At 35.9% G+C, this 16,322-nt stretch overlaps 1 protein-coding gene across 8 annotated transcripts in view; it reads left to right on the top strand.

The window, feature by feature from the left end:
- The window catches only part of ERBB4 (erb-b2 receptor tyrosine kinase 4), a 1,163,457-nt gene that overhangs the window by 969,651 nt on the left and 177,484 nt on the right, over window positions 1-16,322 (top strand). For all 8 annotated transcript variants that reach the window (XM_001146866.7, XM_516067.8, XM_003309455.6 and 5 more), the window contains one exon: window positions 7,118-7,303. In XM_001146866.7, the coding sequence (XP_001146866.3) occupies window positions 7,118-7,303 (186 nt within the window). The remainder of the gene's footprint in view (window positions 1-7,117; window positions 7,304-16,322) is intronic.

Here is a 16,322-nt window from a genome sequence, read left to right as displayed (position 1 = left end):
TGGCTTTCCTATTTACTAGTTGCCTCTCCAGGTAGAATGAAAGCTCCCTGAGGCTGGAGATTATTTTGTAGACACAACTTCAATCACAGTGCTAGGCACCTAGCAAGTTCTCAATAAACATTTTTAAGTGAAGAAATATAAAACTAAAGGGATAAAAAATATCATAAGGATGGAAATTCAGTGTAATCCGGAGTGGAAGAAAAAAGAGGGAAAACAGAAAGTAGAATTCTTTCACAATGTAGACTTCTTCAAAAGGTCTTCAATGAAGTGGCAGTGTTAGTGACTAAATCTAACGTATGGCCACCCAATGGGTGAATGATGTAGAATAGAGATGGAAAAGTGCTGACTTCAAAGTTTAGAAGAGTCCTGATCTGATTGTTGGAGTCCACAAAAATGGTACCAAGGATTGGAAGGGAGTGGTAAGGCTACTGAGCAATGTGGACACATTTAAACTGAAGGCATATTAATTCAGCCTCTCTAATTACTGCTCACCTATTTACCCAGATAAATTATAATTTATTCTAGACATGAAGGAACAGATGCAGATTTCATTTATTTTATTATCTTCATACCATCTGCAGCAAAGCAAGTTAGTAAAAAAATTATTATGGACCAGTGATTTTATTTCATTTTTCATCATTGTGGCCGTCATTATCTTCTTTGTGTTCTTCATCACTAGCACTCTCACTATCTTTAGGGGCAGCATTTCTTTCAAGCGCTCACAAATCTGCTGATGGTTGCATGAAGTGTAGTTTTATATGTCTACATTAATTGTCTCTTTTCTTTTCCTCTATCTCTCTTTTAATCTTCCCTATCTCTGATGCAATGAGATTTTCCTGGTTTTCAGCTGGAGGGTATTGCATTAATGGTCCATAGATATAATGAAACAGAGTTTGGCTGAAGTTAACATTTTTTAAAACAGAATAGCCTATCAGTTTTCACTGGCAATATGGTTGTTTCTTCCCTTTTGTCTTTGTGAAACCGCTAAATAATATGAAAAACTAAAGTGGAAAGATAGAAATATCTGGTGGTTGTGCAAAACGATAGCTGAATATAAAAAAATGGTATTGCTCACTTATTATTGTACAAAAATGTCTTCCCTTCAGGCTGAAATAGAGATTTAGATAATATGTGGCTAGAGACTTGACATACATGCTTCAGAGCTTTTTAATCTATACCTCAGTAGTCCCTTGATGGTTTTTTTAAAAAGGCCTTATTCACACCAGACTTCATTATAAAGAAAAATATTTTTGTTTTAGAATTTTTACTGTAGCACCTGTTACATTATTCCCTTCTGTTCAATGAGAAAACTCTGAAACTTACCTACAAGAAAAAAAAAATTGTAAAGCAAAAAGGAAAAGAAAGACAGAATAATTTTTTTCTGGAAAAATAGATAATGTCCCTGTCAGGTTGTATTTATTCCCATGGTCTTCAGCGACATTTTCTAGTGACAGCAGCAAAGATTCCAAAATTGCCTCCATAGGTCCCACACAAAGATAACTAACAGAGGACATTAAGTTTAACACAGAGTAATTTATTGAAAGCCGACACTCTATGATTAAAATATTGGGATTTTTCCCTTTTTTATCCCACTCATCAGTCTAAATAAATTCATATTCCCTTTTCTTTATCTACTCTCCTATCCTCCAAACCAGCCATCTGCTATTTCTTTTATGAAAAAAAAAAAAAAATGCAACCTACAATTAGTGTCTTGTTCATTTTTCTTTCTTCAGAAAAAGAGAACTATTACGCAAATACTCTGCAATTTGGTTTCAAATACTCTTTGTAGTGTGATGAGCAATTTTTCTTAATAGAAACCCAGCTTTTTTGCCAGGACTTACTAACAGATTTTTAAAAATAGAGCTTCCGTGTGACTTTTTTACACCTCTTAATGTAAACTTTTCAAATGCAAAAGTAACCCCAAAATCTTTCTTCTACTTTACATTTTATCATTCTCTTTACCTTAATAAATAACATTTATCAAATAGTACCCTCAGTAAATCAGAGAGAAATATTTTATTTGACTTTTTCTGAAAACATTGTAAAGTGATGACAGTTTACCTGTAAGCACAAATGTATTGTTTGATTTTAGTTCCTTCTCAGGAAGCAAAGCATAATTTGACCCAATTCATGCAGGTAGGGTTAATGTGAGGTGCTTGGGGCTGTCTTGCTAAAAACATAAAGATTGACACTGTAATATGCTGATGAAACTGAAGTTAAAAAAAATGATATTTCTACTGTCATAACAGTACAGTCAGAATAAAAATCCTGAGTGTTTACTGATCCTGCTACTAACAAGTCACATGACCTGGGCCGGTAATCTCATTGAGTTTTGGTTTCCTCATTTTGCAGCTGAGAATTAATTTTGAGTTTGAACTGCTTCATGGGATTATAATAAGGATCAAATAATTATTACATGTTATTGCTTTTGCAGTGGATTATAGAAGCACACATTCGATGGAGACATCAAGATGTGCTAGAGGTTCTCAACTTTTTATATTTCCTAAGTTCCTTTAACAAGGGTACTTGCTACAAATGGAGACTCCTAAGATCTTCTTCTAAACCTGAGTATCTGGGAGTGGGGCCACACTTGTAACTGTAAACCTAGGTGACTTTCATATACACAAAAAATTCAGAGCCACCAAAAAAGAAATAACATAAGTGTAAATTGACTTTAATTTGATATCTAATATTTAAGTATCTAATTTAATACACAATTAAATATATAATTAAATTAATGATTTAATCTAATTAGATGTTTTGCTGATTTGTCGGTATGTGTATATTTTTACATTTGCATGTTATAATTCAATGAAGGAACCCCCTGGTTTACACTGTGAATACACTTAATACTAGATTAAATAATAGGTAATAATAGATCATTTAAGTTGGCTAACATTTTCATCTATACTGTCTTTATAACTACATTGCTTTGCTTTATTTCAAATGTTTACTGAGATACACAAGAAGTGAAAGCAAATGTTTTCACCTCGTGAATCCAGACGAGGCCACATGAATAGTAATAACATAGATTTCTGGCTCTGCTAATTATGCAAAACCCTGGCCCCCCAAGCAGTCTCCGCAGATATTTTGGAAACTTGTTGGGTGTCTCCTATTTACCTATAATCTGGCCTTCCAGCTGCAGTCTCCCTGTACAGTGATCGTTCTTACCAGTTCTGATCCCCATGTTGAATTCTCTTCTCTCTGAGCCATTGGAGAGGTCCCACTCCTGTTACTGCTGACTGATACCATGTAAGGATGCTTCTGTGGTTTCTACAGTGATCTTTCCTACCAGTTCTGGTCCCTATGTTGAATTCTCTTCTCTCTGAGCCATTGGAGAGGACCTACTCTTGTTACTGCTGACTGGTACCACGTGAGGATGCTGAAGTCCTTGCTAGGCGTGACGCCTCAAAGTGCACCCGGAACTTCCAGTCGTCATCTTGTTGCAGTCCTGGTGGGCTCAGCAAGAAAGCATAGAAACTGGTCTCTGTTCTGTGACTCTTCTTGTTCCCTGGGGCAGCTAGGGAAGAGAAAATTGAAGTATCTTTTTTACTTGGAAGCCATCTGAAAAACAATGATTTCAGTTTTTGCCACCAAACCTCAGAAACAAAAAGTCTTTTGAGGGAGAGTGACAGCATTTTACCAGCTTACTTCTTTTGTTTGGTCTTCTATCACTCCTTTCTCCAGGCGTGTTCCCATGCTGCCCCCTTTTCCTTACTGAAAATATAAAATGTTAGACCTCACGATAAACCCTTGGCTGGATCTGGGAAGCCCACATACCCCATCAAACACTGCATATTTGTGAATATCTCTTGTAAGGCACAGCTGAACTCAACAGCGGTAAAATAGTAGGGACGGTTAAAGGGGTTAATGTCCTCCCAAGTAGCTTTAAGGTAATTATAAAAAAGTGAAATACTTTGACAAGACTAATGATGAAAGATGCTAGCTACCCTGCTGTCCCTTCCCTGCCCCCATTTTCCACTGCCCAAATCAATCACTTTCAAATCTTTGGAAATTTCTTCTGCTACTTAACTCCATACATTTAAATAATATGCTTATACTGTGAAGTCTTAATTTTTTCTTTTTAGCCTATGTATCATATGCTAACTTTTTGCAACCAGCAATGGTTATATACCTTTCACTCCATTCCCATCACCACCTTTCAGAAGGGCATACTCTGTCCCCCCATCTTCCCACAGCTATATGATTTCTGATTATATCAGTATTTCATGTTTACACTATTATGATTATGTAACTATTCCCAGTTGTGCTGTATCGTAAGTATGATTTTCTGTTTAATTATTTGTATTAATTTATGGAGTACAAGTATAATTTTGTTACATACATAGATTGCCTAATGGGGAAGTTAAGACTTTTAGTGTATCCATCACTCAAGATACATTGTACCTATTGAGCAATCTCTCAACATCCACTCCCCTCTTAGCTCCTCACCTTTCTGAGTCTTTCTTGTGCATATCTTTGTGTTTTATCTCAGGTTAATTTCTTCTTTTTTACTTTAGCTTAGTTTTCTATGTATCTATCACTAATTTGACCTTCAACTCCCACTAGAAAAATAAATACTTTCTTAATGTATTTTAAGTTCATCCGGCATTCTATCAATTCCATCTTCTTGGGTCACCTTTCCCAGAGCTATTTGTCCTGTTCCAGTTTGGGCTGGCTGCTATTTCCGTTTGTTGTATAGCTTTTATTCTAGAAAATTTTTCACTGTATTTTTTGTATTTCCATATCTCATGCTTGATGTTTGTTTCCTTGATTTTATGTACTCTTCTAACACCCCCTCCCTTTTTTATGAGCACGTTTACAAAGAAAGGAAGCATGGAAGGTACATGTATCAAGATTTGGCATGTCTGAACATGTCTGTTGTATGCATTCACTTGGTTGAAATGCTGCTAGGTGTAAAATTCTAGGTTGAAACAAAACTTTGAGAATTTTGAAGTCACAGCTCTATTTGGGAGATGGAATGGAAGAAATCGTCCATATTTTTATCGTATGTAAATTTACATAATACTTCTATTTTCCCCAGAGTACTTCTCTTTCCATTTTGCCTGATATCCACAGTCCACAGTTCTTTTGGTTTAAGATTTCCTAGAAGTAAAGGAAAGAAGGAGATGTGTAGTCTAAGTGTTTCCTAAATGTACTCTGAAGCATTCCCGCTGAAAACAGTTCTTCTTGCTCTGTTTAGGGAGGTTTGTAATACTACTACTCCTCAGCCTTTGGTGTTATACATTATTGGGTTGCTTCTCAGTTTCCCCCCATTAAATTAGGCTTCAGATTGCTTATGTTTACCAAGTTGGCTAACACTGATAAGCCACTTCCTACTTTTACTATTCTATCTTTATTGCCTCCTTTCTGTGATTGTTGGTGTCTGTCTTTTAAAATTAACTCTTTTTTTGTCAGTATAGTGAAGTTGAAATGAAAGGGAAGTAATTTGTGAATTCAATCTGCCATACCATGTTAAATAGAAACTCAATATAATTTGTGTCCTTAATTTTTTAGTTTGAAATGTTTCAAAGTTATAGAAAATGTTCAAGAGTAATACAATGAACACTGTACCTTCATATAGAAAAACCAACTGATAATCCATTGCCATATACGTATTACACCCTCTATGTGTATGTGCATTTGTGTGTATATATATGTATAGACACATCAAAAACATAGATACGTATACATATATTATATATCTCTCTCCCTCCCTGTGTGAGTAAACTATTTGAAAGTAAATGGCAGACACAAGATAGTTCATCCATAAAGACTTCAGGATCTTCTAAGATCAAAGAATACTATTTTACATAGCTGCAATACCATTACCACTCTCAAATATTTAACATTGATATAATAGTACATGATATATAGTCCCTATTTAGATTTCCTCAATTATCCCAAGAATGTTTTATATATTTTTTATCCAATAGCCAAAGATGCAACATTGCTCTATTTCTGTAATAAATGTTAGTTTGAACATCATACCCTTCTTTTACGTTTCTCCTAATATTGACATTTTAAATAAGTACAGGCCAGTTTCTTTGCACAATGTCATGCAATATGGATTTGTCTGATTTTTTCCTCATGATTAGATTCAGATATTATTGACAAGAATACTACGTAGGTGATATTACATAGCTTTTCAAAAGCAAAAATTTACTATTGTTTTCGTAGGAGATGAACAATATTTTATTGGCTTTCATAATATAAAAGCACATATCAAGCCGTAACAAAGTACATAAACATTTATTTTATGGTTATGTCTATTTCAAATTACAATCAAGAGTCTTATAATAACTTTTTATTAGAAGCTAACTGGTATGCACTAAATAACCATCATATGTCCACTTTTATCCCCATTAAGCAGTGGTGCCTTTATGATTCTGATGCAAAATTATAACTCAGTTTTCTCATTTTATGAAATATAAAAGTTGGAGTAGTCAAATTTTTATAGTCTCAGCTCTCAAATTTTATGAATCTATGAATAAGACATCACTTATAATTTTGAAAATGAAATAAATTTGAGGAAAGGTAAAATTATGAAACAAAATATCTTATTAAAATGTTTATTATTTTATATAAATTGACAATAGACATATTACTTGTAATTATCTACGTTTCCATATTTACGATTTATACATGACACCATTGTAAGCTGTCCAACTCTACACCAATAATGGGTGACTTCAAAGTTCAGCTCACCTTACTCTACCTGCAACTAACGAAATTTGTATACATTATTTTACCAGAGCAAAGGTCAAAGGTTAAAAATCCATAATATAAGCTGGAATTCATTTTGACTTACTTGGCAATAAGTAAAATCTCATATTGCTCATATTACAAAGGAGAAAATACTGCTATTAATTGTGTAGGCAGTTATTGTATAACAGCTTCCATGTTAATGCATGTAGAGACTTTGTTGTTTATTTAATTTTATTGAATGAAATCACTTTAAAGATAGAATAACTGAAATTATGTCTTTTCATTTTGATTGATTCCATTGAGTAAGAGTACATTTTTAAAAATCATCAGCACCATTAGTACAATCCAAGTAACTCTAAATCTAAGAAAATTTGAGTTGAAATGATGGTATTGCATTTTTTTCTTACAGGAAGCTCTGATCATGGCAAGTATGGATCATCCACACCTAGTCCGGTTGCTGGGTGTGTGTCTGAGCCCAACCATCCAGCTGGTTACTCAACTTATGCCCCATGGCTGCCTGTTGGAGTATGTCCACGAGCACAAGGATAACATTGGATCACAACTGCTGCTTAACTGGTGTGTCCAGATAGCTAAGGTAAGTGCCTGTCAATTTCTATGGAAATTACATTTTTAGGTTAATATTTCCTAACCTGGAACAGTTTTCATATTGAAAATATGTTAAGTCTTCCCATTAAATAAAATGAAGTATATTTGCTACATTGAAAGATACATAACAGAGAGGTATTTTTAGGTAAACTACAGATTAAATGCATGATATATATTTTTAGATTATTGTGTTGTATCATTTTTATTGAATTGACTAGGTGCCGAAACAAATAGCTTGGTAGTCAGGGGGAGGAATTGTTATACTGGATTTGTTTGGCTTATTTGTTTCGGTATAGTCTAGTTAACTAATAAAATCCAAGAAAGAAAGGGTTGAATGTCTGAATTTGTTCATGTTTAGATGATTTTTAAAAATAGCCTTTATGTTTAACTCTCACTATTACAAATGAGCAAAGTCTAAATATATTCTTAGTCTTTTTGATGATCTTCAATTGGTTTTTAATGGTTGAGAGTTTTAGTCTTACACAAAGGCTTAGGCATGTCACATATATAAGGGCAGTGGTCTGGGGTGATAGGGGAGGTGGGTCTGTGGTTACAGAGAGCATTTACTAGTTTCTAGGGGACTGTGATTTGGGGAATATTACTAGAGTTAGCTGATCTTTTAATTTTTTTAAGAGTGGCCAGAATTCTGGATTTTTTGTGATTTCCCAAATTTAAATCTTAAGTCAATTTTTGAAACACTGGAGTCTAAACAAAGCATTCTTATCATGCAGTCTGCTAGTGTGCAACTTCTAGTATACATTCTAAATGTTCAAAGCAAATATCTATGATTATCTATACCAGATATCTATCTTGATAATTTTCTATTTCTAGAGAAATAGGTCAATGATGAGTTTTAATTATGTCAACTCTTAGTTACATCAAAATATGACCCGAAGTCTTTTAATATTCCATAGATATTTTTATCTATATGTTTGTACAATATAAATGCCAAAATAATAACATAGTGGTTTTGGCCTTTTTTAAATAATGTAATAATGAATAAAAGCACATTACAGAAAAAAGAAATTTGACATAATTATTAAAATTTAAACCAAAAACTTTATTTGACAGAAAAGCTCAGCTTAGTTCTATACACCGTAACTCTCAGTAGAGTTTCCTTATGGACTGTGTATTATAATTTTGTAACTGTTATGTAATAACTGCAACTGTGAGGATTCTTTATGGCAATGAAGTTTGAAATATAACACTTCCGAAATGGATTTATCTAAGAACTTCTATAATTTATAAGGTGAGTTAAATATGCAATAGAACTTATCAAATCATTCTAGGACTATAAATGAAAACAAAGCTAAGCTTCAGGCCAGGTGCCATGGCTCACACCTGTAATCCCAGCACTTTGGGGGGCCGAGGCAGGTGGGTCACCTGAGGTCAGGAGTTTGAGACCAGCCTGACCAACATGGAGAAAGCCCATCTCTACTAAAAATACAAAATTAGCTGGGCATGGTGGCACATGCCTGTAATCCCAGCTACTAAGGAGGCTGAGGCAGAAGAATTGCTTGTACCTGGGAGGCTGAGGTTGTGGTGAGCCGAGATCACACCACTGCACTCCAGCCTGGGCAGCAAGAGGGAAACTCCATCTCAAAAAAAAAAAAAAAAAAAAAAGCTAAGCTTCAAATTTGTTAGTGCTGTCTGTATTTTCTGCTGTGTCTCTACAATTTAGGTTTTGTCCTTAAGGTTTGTGTTATTAATATATCATTTATACGACATTGTATACTCTAATAAGAGAAACTACTCTGAGTTTCCTGAATAATCAGTTTTATACCTTTTTGCCTTTGCAAATGCCATCCCCTAAGCTTAGAAGTCTTCTCTTGGCTTCTTGGTTCATGCTGCATGATCTTATTCATCCATCAAGCCTGTTTGGGCATCCTCCATTTATGGAGTCTTTCCTAGTCAACCCTTCTCTGGAGGCAGAAATAATTATTTTCTTTTTTGTATTAATTTTGGTAGTTGATATCTTGAACACATTCATATTATGTAAATGTCATACTATACTTTTACTATCTCTCTGTCTATATGGTAAGCTTATTTAGTCATTAATCTTCAGCAGATATTGGTGGGCTTTTATCTTGTTTCGGATACGATGTTGACTGAGGTATGTATGAGTAAACAATGCAGATATGAGCCTGGTTCTCTCTGTGCACCCTAATGGATTGAACAGACATTCAACAAATGAAAGAATTAACTATAGGATTGAATACAGTGGTTCAGATTTTAAAGAAAGCCAACTACTAGGGAGACTTAAGAGAAGACACTGAGTCCTGAGGGAGAAGTCTTCAGCTATGAGAATAATATTTAGGCAAAAGAAAGATCACACAGGGCTCTACAGATGTGGTGATCAAGAGACTTATCATCCAAGTGGAATAATTTTAGGCATGAAAGGAGACTGTATTACTAGTTATGCCAGGACAACAGGCACAGAAAAGTCCTAAACAGAACATGTTATATGGTTACCCAGTATAGCAAGAAAAATTTGAATTTTATTTTAAGTGCTGTAGGTAGTTACTGAAGTATTTTAACATGCAGTTGACATAATCTCATTTATATTCTAAATAGATCATGCAGTCTATGTATGGAGGTTAGATTGAGGCGATATAAGAATGAAAATGAAGATACTAATTAGGAGTCTGGAGGCAATGCCAATAAGGAGAAGTAGATGGAAGTAAGATATATTTGGGGGGCAAAATTTAAGGTATTCAATTATTGATTAGCTATGAGTGGTGAGGGAGGGGAGTACGGTGAGATCATTTCCTGAGGTGGTGAAGGATGGGGGATGAACATTTGTAGGAAAAAATCAAGAGTTCAGTTTCAGACTTGGCACATTGGAAAAGTTTATAGAACATGAAACTGGGAATGTTAATGAGGTAGTTAAATTTGGTCAGTACTGTATATATACATTTAGGAATTATAGGTATTTAAATATATGGAAAGATGAAGGATTACCTTGAGACTGACTATATCTGATTCTCATTTATTCCCGGAATCTAAAATTGGATCTTACATGTAGTTAGCCATTCAATAAATATATAGTAATTATTTTTAATCCAAGAAAATAACAAAATCTACCCTTAAGCAGGGAGTCCTTCCTTTATTTTTTTTTTTCTACTTTGGGAGCAGAATTGTGTAGTGGAAACAGACTTAGGGTTAGAAACACTATGTTTATATGTTGTTGCCTACTTTTCAGTTTTGTGAGTTTGTGTTATTTAGCCTCTGAATTCTTGTTTCTCATTGTATATAGTGGTATTAATAATTACTATATTTTTTTCTCATGTGCAAAAAGAATGTAATAAATGGTATCTACCTGTGGTAGGTTGAATAATATCTTACCCTCAAAGATGCTAATACATTCTATCCCCAGAATCTGTGAATGTTGCTTTACATGTTAAAAGGGACTTTGCAGATGTAATTAAATTAAGGATCTTGAGATGAGATTATCCTGGATTACCCAGATCGGCCCATTGTAGTCACAGGGGTCTTTGTAAGTGGGAGGCAGAAGGATCAGAGCAGGAGACAGAAGACGTAAGAACAGATCAGAGCTGAGCAGTGCACCTTGAAGATGGAGGAAGGGACCATGCATTGAGGAATGTAGGCACTTCTAGAAGCTGGAAATGATAAGGAAACAGACTCTCTTAGAATCTCCAGAAGAAATACAGGCCTCCCTGTTCCTTGATATTATAGCCTGGTGAAACTGATTATGGACTTCCAACCTACAGAGCTGTAAGAGAATAAATTTGCATTGTTTTCAGCCACCTTTCACCCTAAGGTAGGCCCCAGTGTGTGTTTCCGTGTATCCATGCGTTCTCATCATTTAGCTCCCCTGTGTAAGTGCTAACAAGTGGTATTTGGTTTTCTGTTCCTTGTTAGTTTGCTAAGGATAATGGCCTCCAGCTCCATCCATGTTCCTGCAAAGGATATGATCTTGTTCATTTTATGGCTGCATGGTATTCCAAGGTATATATGTACCACATTTTCTTTATCCAGTCTACCATTGATGGGCATTTAGGTTGATTCTGTGTTTTTGCTATTGGAAATACTGTTGCAATGAACATACGTGTGCATGTGTCTTTATAATAGAGTTATTTATATTCCTGTGGGTATATACCCAGGAAGGTGATTGCTGGGTTGAATGGTACTTTTGTTTTTAGCTCCTTGAGGAATTGCTAGACTGCTTTCCATAGTGGTTGAACTAATTTATGCTCCCACCATACAACAATGTATAAGTGTTCCTTTTTTCATCACAACCTCACCAGCATTCTGACTGGTGTGAAATGGTATCTTTTTGTGGTTTTGATTTGCATTTCTCTAATGATCAGTGATGTTGAGCTTTTTTTCATATGCTTGCTGGTTGCATGTACGACTTCTTTTGAAAAGTGTCTGTTCATGTCCTTTGCCCACTTTTTAATGGGGTTCTGTTTTTTTCTTGTCTATTTGTTTAAGTTCCATATAGATGCTAGATATTAGATCTTTGTTGAATGCATAGTTTGCAAAAATTTTCTCCCTTTCTGTAAGTTATCTTTTCACTCTGTGGATAGTTTCTTTTGCAGTGAAGAAGCTCTTTGATTTAATTAGACCTCACTTGTCAATTTTTGTTTTTGTTGCAATTCCTTTTGGTATCTTCATCATGAAATCTTTGTCCATGCCTATGTCCTGAATGGTATTGTCTACGTTGTCTTCCATGGTTTTTATAGTTTTGGGTTTTACAATGCAATCTTTAAGTTATCTGGAGTTGATTTTTGTATATGGTGTAAGGAAGGGGTCCAGTTTCAATCTTCTCCATATGGCTAGGCAGTTGTTATTACAGCCCCATTTATTAAATAGGAAATCTTTTCCCCATTGCTTGTTTTTTGTCAGGTTTGTCAAAGATCAGATAGTTGAAGGTGTGCAGCCTTATTTCTGGGTTCTTTCTTCTATTCCATTGGTTTATGTGTCTGTTTATGTACCAGTACCATGCTGTGCTGGATACCATAGCCCTGTAGTATAGCTTGAAGTTGAGTAACATGGTGCCTCCAGCTTTGTTCTTTTTGCTTAGGATTGCTTTGGCTATTCAGGCTCTTTTTTGGTTCCATATGAATTTTAAAATAGTTTTCTTTAGTTCTGTGAAGAATGTCAATACTTTCTTGGTCCTGAATTTCATTTTTATTGCACTGTGATCTGAGAGAGTGGTTGTTATGGTTTCAGTTCTTTTGCGTTTGCTGAGGAGTATTTATGTGCAATTATGTGGTTGATTTTAGAGTATGTACCATGTGGCAATGAGGTGAATGTATATTCTGTACCCTGTAAGTATATACACCTATGTACCCACAAAAAGTTTAAAAAATAAAAAATAATTTTATTTTTCTTAAAAAAAGAAGAAAGTATATTCTATTGTTTTTGGTGGAGACTTCTGTAGATTTCTATCAGATCCATTTAATCTAGTGCTGAATTTAGGTCCTGAAGACCTTTGTTAAGTTTTTTGTCTCAATGATTTGTCTGATAATGTCAGTGGGGTATTGAAGTTTCCCGCTATTATTGTGTGGGAGTCTAAAGATCTTTGAATGTCTCTAAGCACTTGCTTTATGAATCTAAGTGCTCCTGTGTTGCACACATATATATTTAGGATAGTTAGGTCTTCTTGTTGAATTGAACACTTTACCATTATGTAATGCCCCTTTTTGTCTTTTTTGATCTTTTTTGGTTTAAAGTCTATTTTTTCTGAAATTAGGATTGCAACCTCTATTTTTTTCTGTTTTCCATTTGCTTGGCAGATTTTTCTCTATCTTTTTATTTTAGCCTATTGTTGTCATTTCATGTAGTTGGGTCTCGTTATCCAGCTTGCCACTCTGTGCCTTTAATTGGGGCATTTAGCCCATTTACGTTCAAGATTTAGTATTGAAATGTGTGGATTTGATCCTGTCATCGTGATGTTAGCTGGTTATCATGCAGACTTGTTTGTGTGGTTGCTTTATAGTGTCACTGATCTGTGTACCTCAGTGTGTTTCTGTGACTGGTAATGGTCTTTCTTTTCCACATTTAGTGCTTCCTTCAGGAGCTCTTGTAAGGCAGGTCTGATGGTTACAAATTACTTCAACATTTGCTTGTCTGAAAAAGATCTTATTTCTCCTTTGCTTATGAAGCTTAGTTTCCCTGGATATGAAATACTTGGTTGGAATTTCTCTTCTTTAAGAATGTTGAATGTTGGTCCTGAATCTCTTCTGGCTTTTAGGGTTTCTGCTGAGAGGTCCACTGTTAGTCTGATGGGCTTCCTTATAAGGAAGTATTTTGTAAAATGTTTTCATTTGTATTGTAAGTTTTCTTTCCATTCTTCCATTAGTTCATCATTCTATGACATTTTATGTGATAGAAAACACAAACTTAGGCTGGGCGTGGTGGCTCATGCCTGTAATCCCAGCACTTTGGGAGGCCGAGGCGGATGGATCACCTGAGGTCAGGAGATCGAGACCAGCCTGACCAACATGGAGAAACCCCGCCTCTACTAAAAATACAAAATTAGCCGGGCATAGGGGCACATGCCTGTGATCCAAGCTACTAGGGAGGCTGAGGCAGGAGAATCGCTTGAACCTGGGAGGTAGAGGTTGCGGTGAGCCGAGATCGTGCCATTGCACTCCAGCCTGGGCAACAAGAGCGAAACTCCGTCTCAAAAAAAAAAAAAAAAAAAAAGAAAACACAGACTTAAACACCAAAATTGTTTGTTTCTTATAGGCAGTCATGCTCCCTCTGCATGTGCTGCCTTTGGACTTGACTGAATTTGGTAAGCAGAGCAGTCCATGTTATTATTTCATGCTCATATAATACCATATGCCTTCTTGATGCTTTATGAATCCAGGATACTGGGAAATCATGAAAATTTCATCTTTTATCGTTGTTGCTAATAAGTTGGGCAAGCAGTTTTTAAAAGACAATTTAGCAGATTCTGAATAGTGTATGTGAGGTGTTTCTGTTTTTGTTTAACTCAGGTATTAATTTAATATGAGACAAAAAGTAGGCTGTTGCCCAAAGCAAACATCCTTAACTGACCCTACCATGTATGGGTTCAGCTTTGATTATTCAACAAAATCATGACTGATTGCTGTGGTCTGGGAGTGACCAAAAGGACTGTTTTCTCTACACAAAGTCAGGAGCCGAATACCAACCTTTATTTGCACTTGGGTTCCAGTTAAAAGCCACCTTAGACAGTGTAGCAAAGTGGAAAACAGCACAGTTCCTGGGACCAAGGTTCCATCACAAGCAAGCATATGAACTGTGTGACAACAGGCTAACAGTACCTGTGGTGTCTACAGGAAAGTGGGGCGAGCATCACCCCAGCTTCTAGCAGCTCTACAGCTGCCTGTACCTGCAGGCCCTCCTAGGCCCACTTCCTCTCCAGCACTGCGTGTGCTGTGTGGGTGGGAATGTGTGGCTCTGGGTCCAGAGCTGCATTGGAATAACATTGACAATGAATGAGTCCATGTAGATCAAGTGTGTATTACACACCTGGCATATCCTTGCTGCTTTACGTACATTGTGTTGTTAAATCTTTACTGAAACTCTAGCAGATATGGCTCATTATTTCCCCAGTTTATAGATGAGGAAAATGGGAAGTTAAGTCCAAAAGGACACACAAATATATTGAAATGCCTGAGTGCTATGCCAGATAACTCTGACTCCTGAGCCAGGTCTCCAAACCACTCTGCATTCTTTCCTCTCTGTACACACACACATCACTGCAGCTTAAAGTGACCTGCTCTTCTTCAACGGCACTCCGGAATTGGAGGACTGAAGGGGAGCATACCATTTTATCTGTAGTTGTGTCTCATCATTAATTCCATAAGAGAAAAACTTCTGTCATGAATAATACTTGTTATTGTCTTCATGAGAACATGTTTTATCATTAACATCTATGCCGCATTTTCAGGAGAAAGTGCTAGATGAATATTTGTGGAGGAACTTCTTCAAGCAATGTTTTAACTATTGAAATAAAGCAAACTCAAAACAATTCTGGGAGCTACTATGGGTCATAGATACTAATTACAAGTGACACTGTAAAATAAGAATTTAAAATGTGTAGTCTGGTACTAGTTTGTGTTTAGCCTACAGATTCTGGGTTCAAATCTCATCTCTATCACTTACTAACTGTGCGAACTTTAATAAGTTAGTTAATCTCTCTGTGCTCTTGAAAAGGGGGATAACAGTGCTACCTATTTTGTAGGGTAATTTTAAGGATAAGATGATATTTGTAATGTGCTAAGCTTACTGTTTGGCATAAAGTAAGAATGTAAACTATGTGTTATTTTAGATAATATCTGAAGTCACTACAATAAGGACAGACATATGTTTATAGTTAGAATACCCTAATTATGACATGTAAAAAATACCATCATTTAAAAATATGACTTTTAAAATTTCAGATACAAAATATTTAGCATTTGTTCATAGACCATACCAGGCTGAGGAGAGCAGGGAATCTCATGTTTAATATTCAATATTTTTGGCCTTTGGAACAAGGAACCTGAGTCTCTCATCCACATATGCTTTCCTACACAGGTTCCTAGGATGCTTGTGGTCTTAACTTGGCTTCTAATTTTTATGTTAAAAATTGTATTATTGGGCTGGGCGTGGTGGCTCATGCCTATAATCTCAGCATTTTGGGAGGCCAAGGCTGGTGAATCACGTGAGGTCGGAAGTTCGAGACCAGCCTGGCCAACACGGTAAAACCCCGTCTCTACTAAAAATACAAAAATTAGCCGGGCGTGGTGGTGGGTGCCTGCAATCCCAGCTACTCGGGAGGCCGAGGCAGGAGAATCGCTTGAACGTGGGAGGTGGAGGTTGCAGTGAGCCAAGATCATGCCACTGCACTCCAGTCTGGGTGACAGAGTGAGACTCCATCTCAAAAAAAAAAAAAAAAAATGTATTATTTGTAATATTGAAAACATGTGAAACCACCAGTGAACTGGCAAAGAACTGAGATCAGGGGAAATTCTTAAGACAATCTATTACTGAAGAGGAGCAAAGAA

Source organism: Pan troglodytes, chromosome 13, assembly GCF_028858775.2.
Source record: "Pan troglodytes isolate AG18354 chromosome 13, NHGRI_mPanTro3-v2.0_pri, whole genome shotgun sequence".
NCBI classification, from domain to species: domain Eukaryota; kingdom Metazoa; phylum Chordata; class Mammalia; order Primates; family Hominidae; genus Pan; species Pan troglodytes.
The sequence above is the reverse complement of the archived record's forward strand: the minus strand, read 5'-3'. Positions and strand labels throughout refer to the sequence as shown.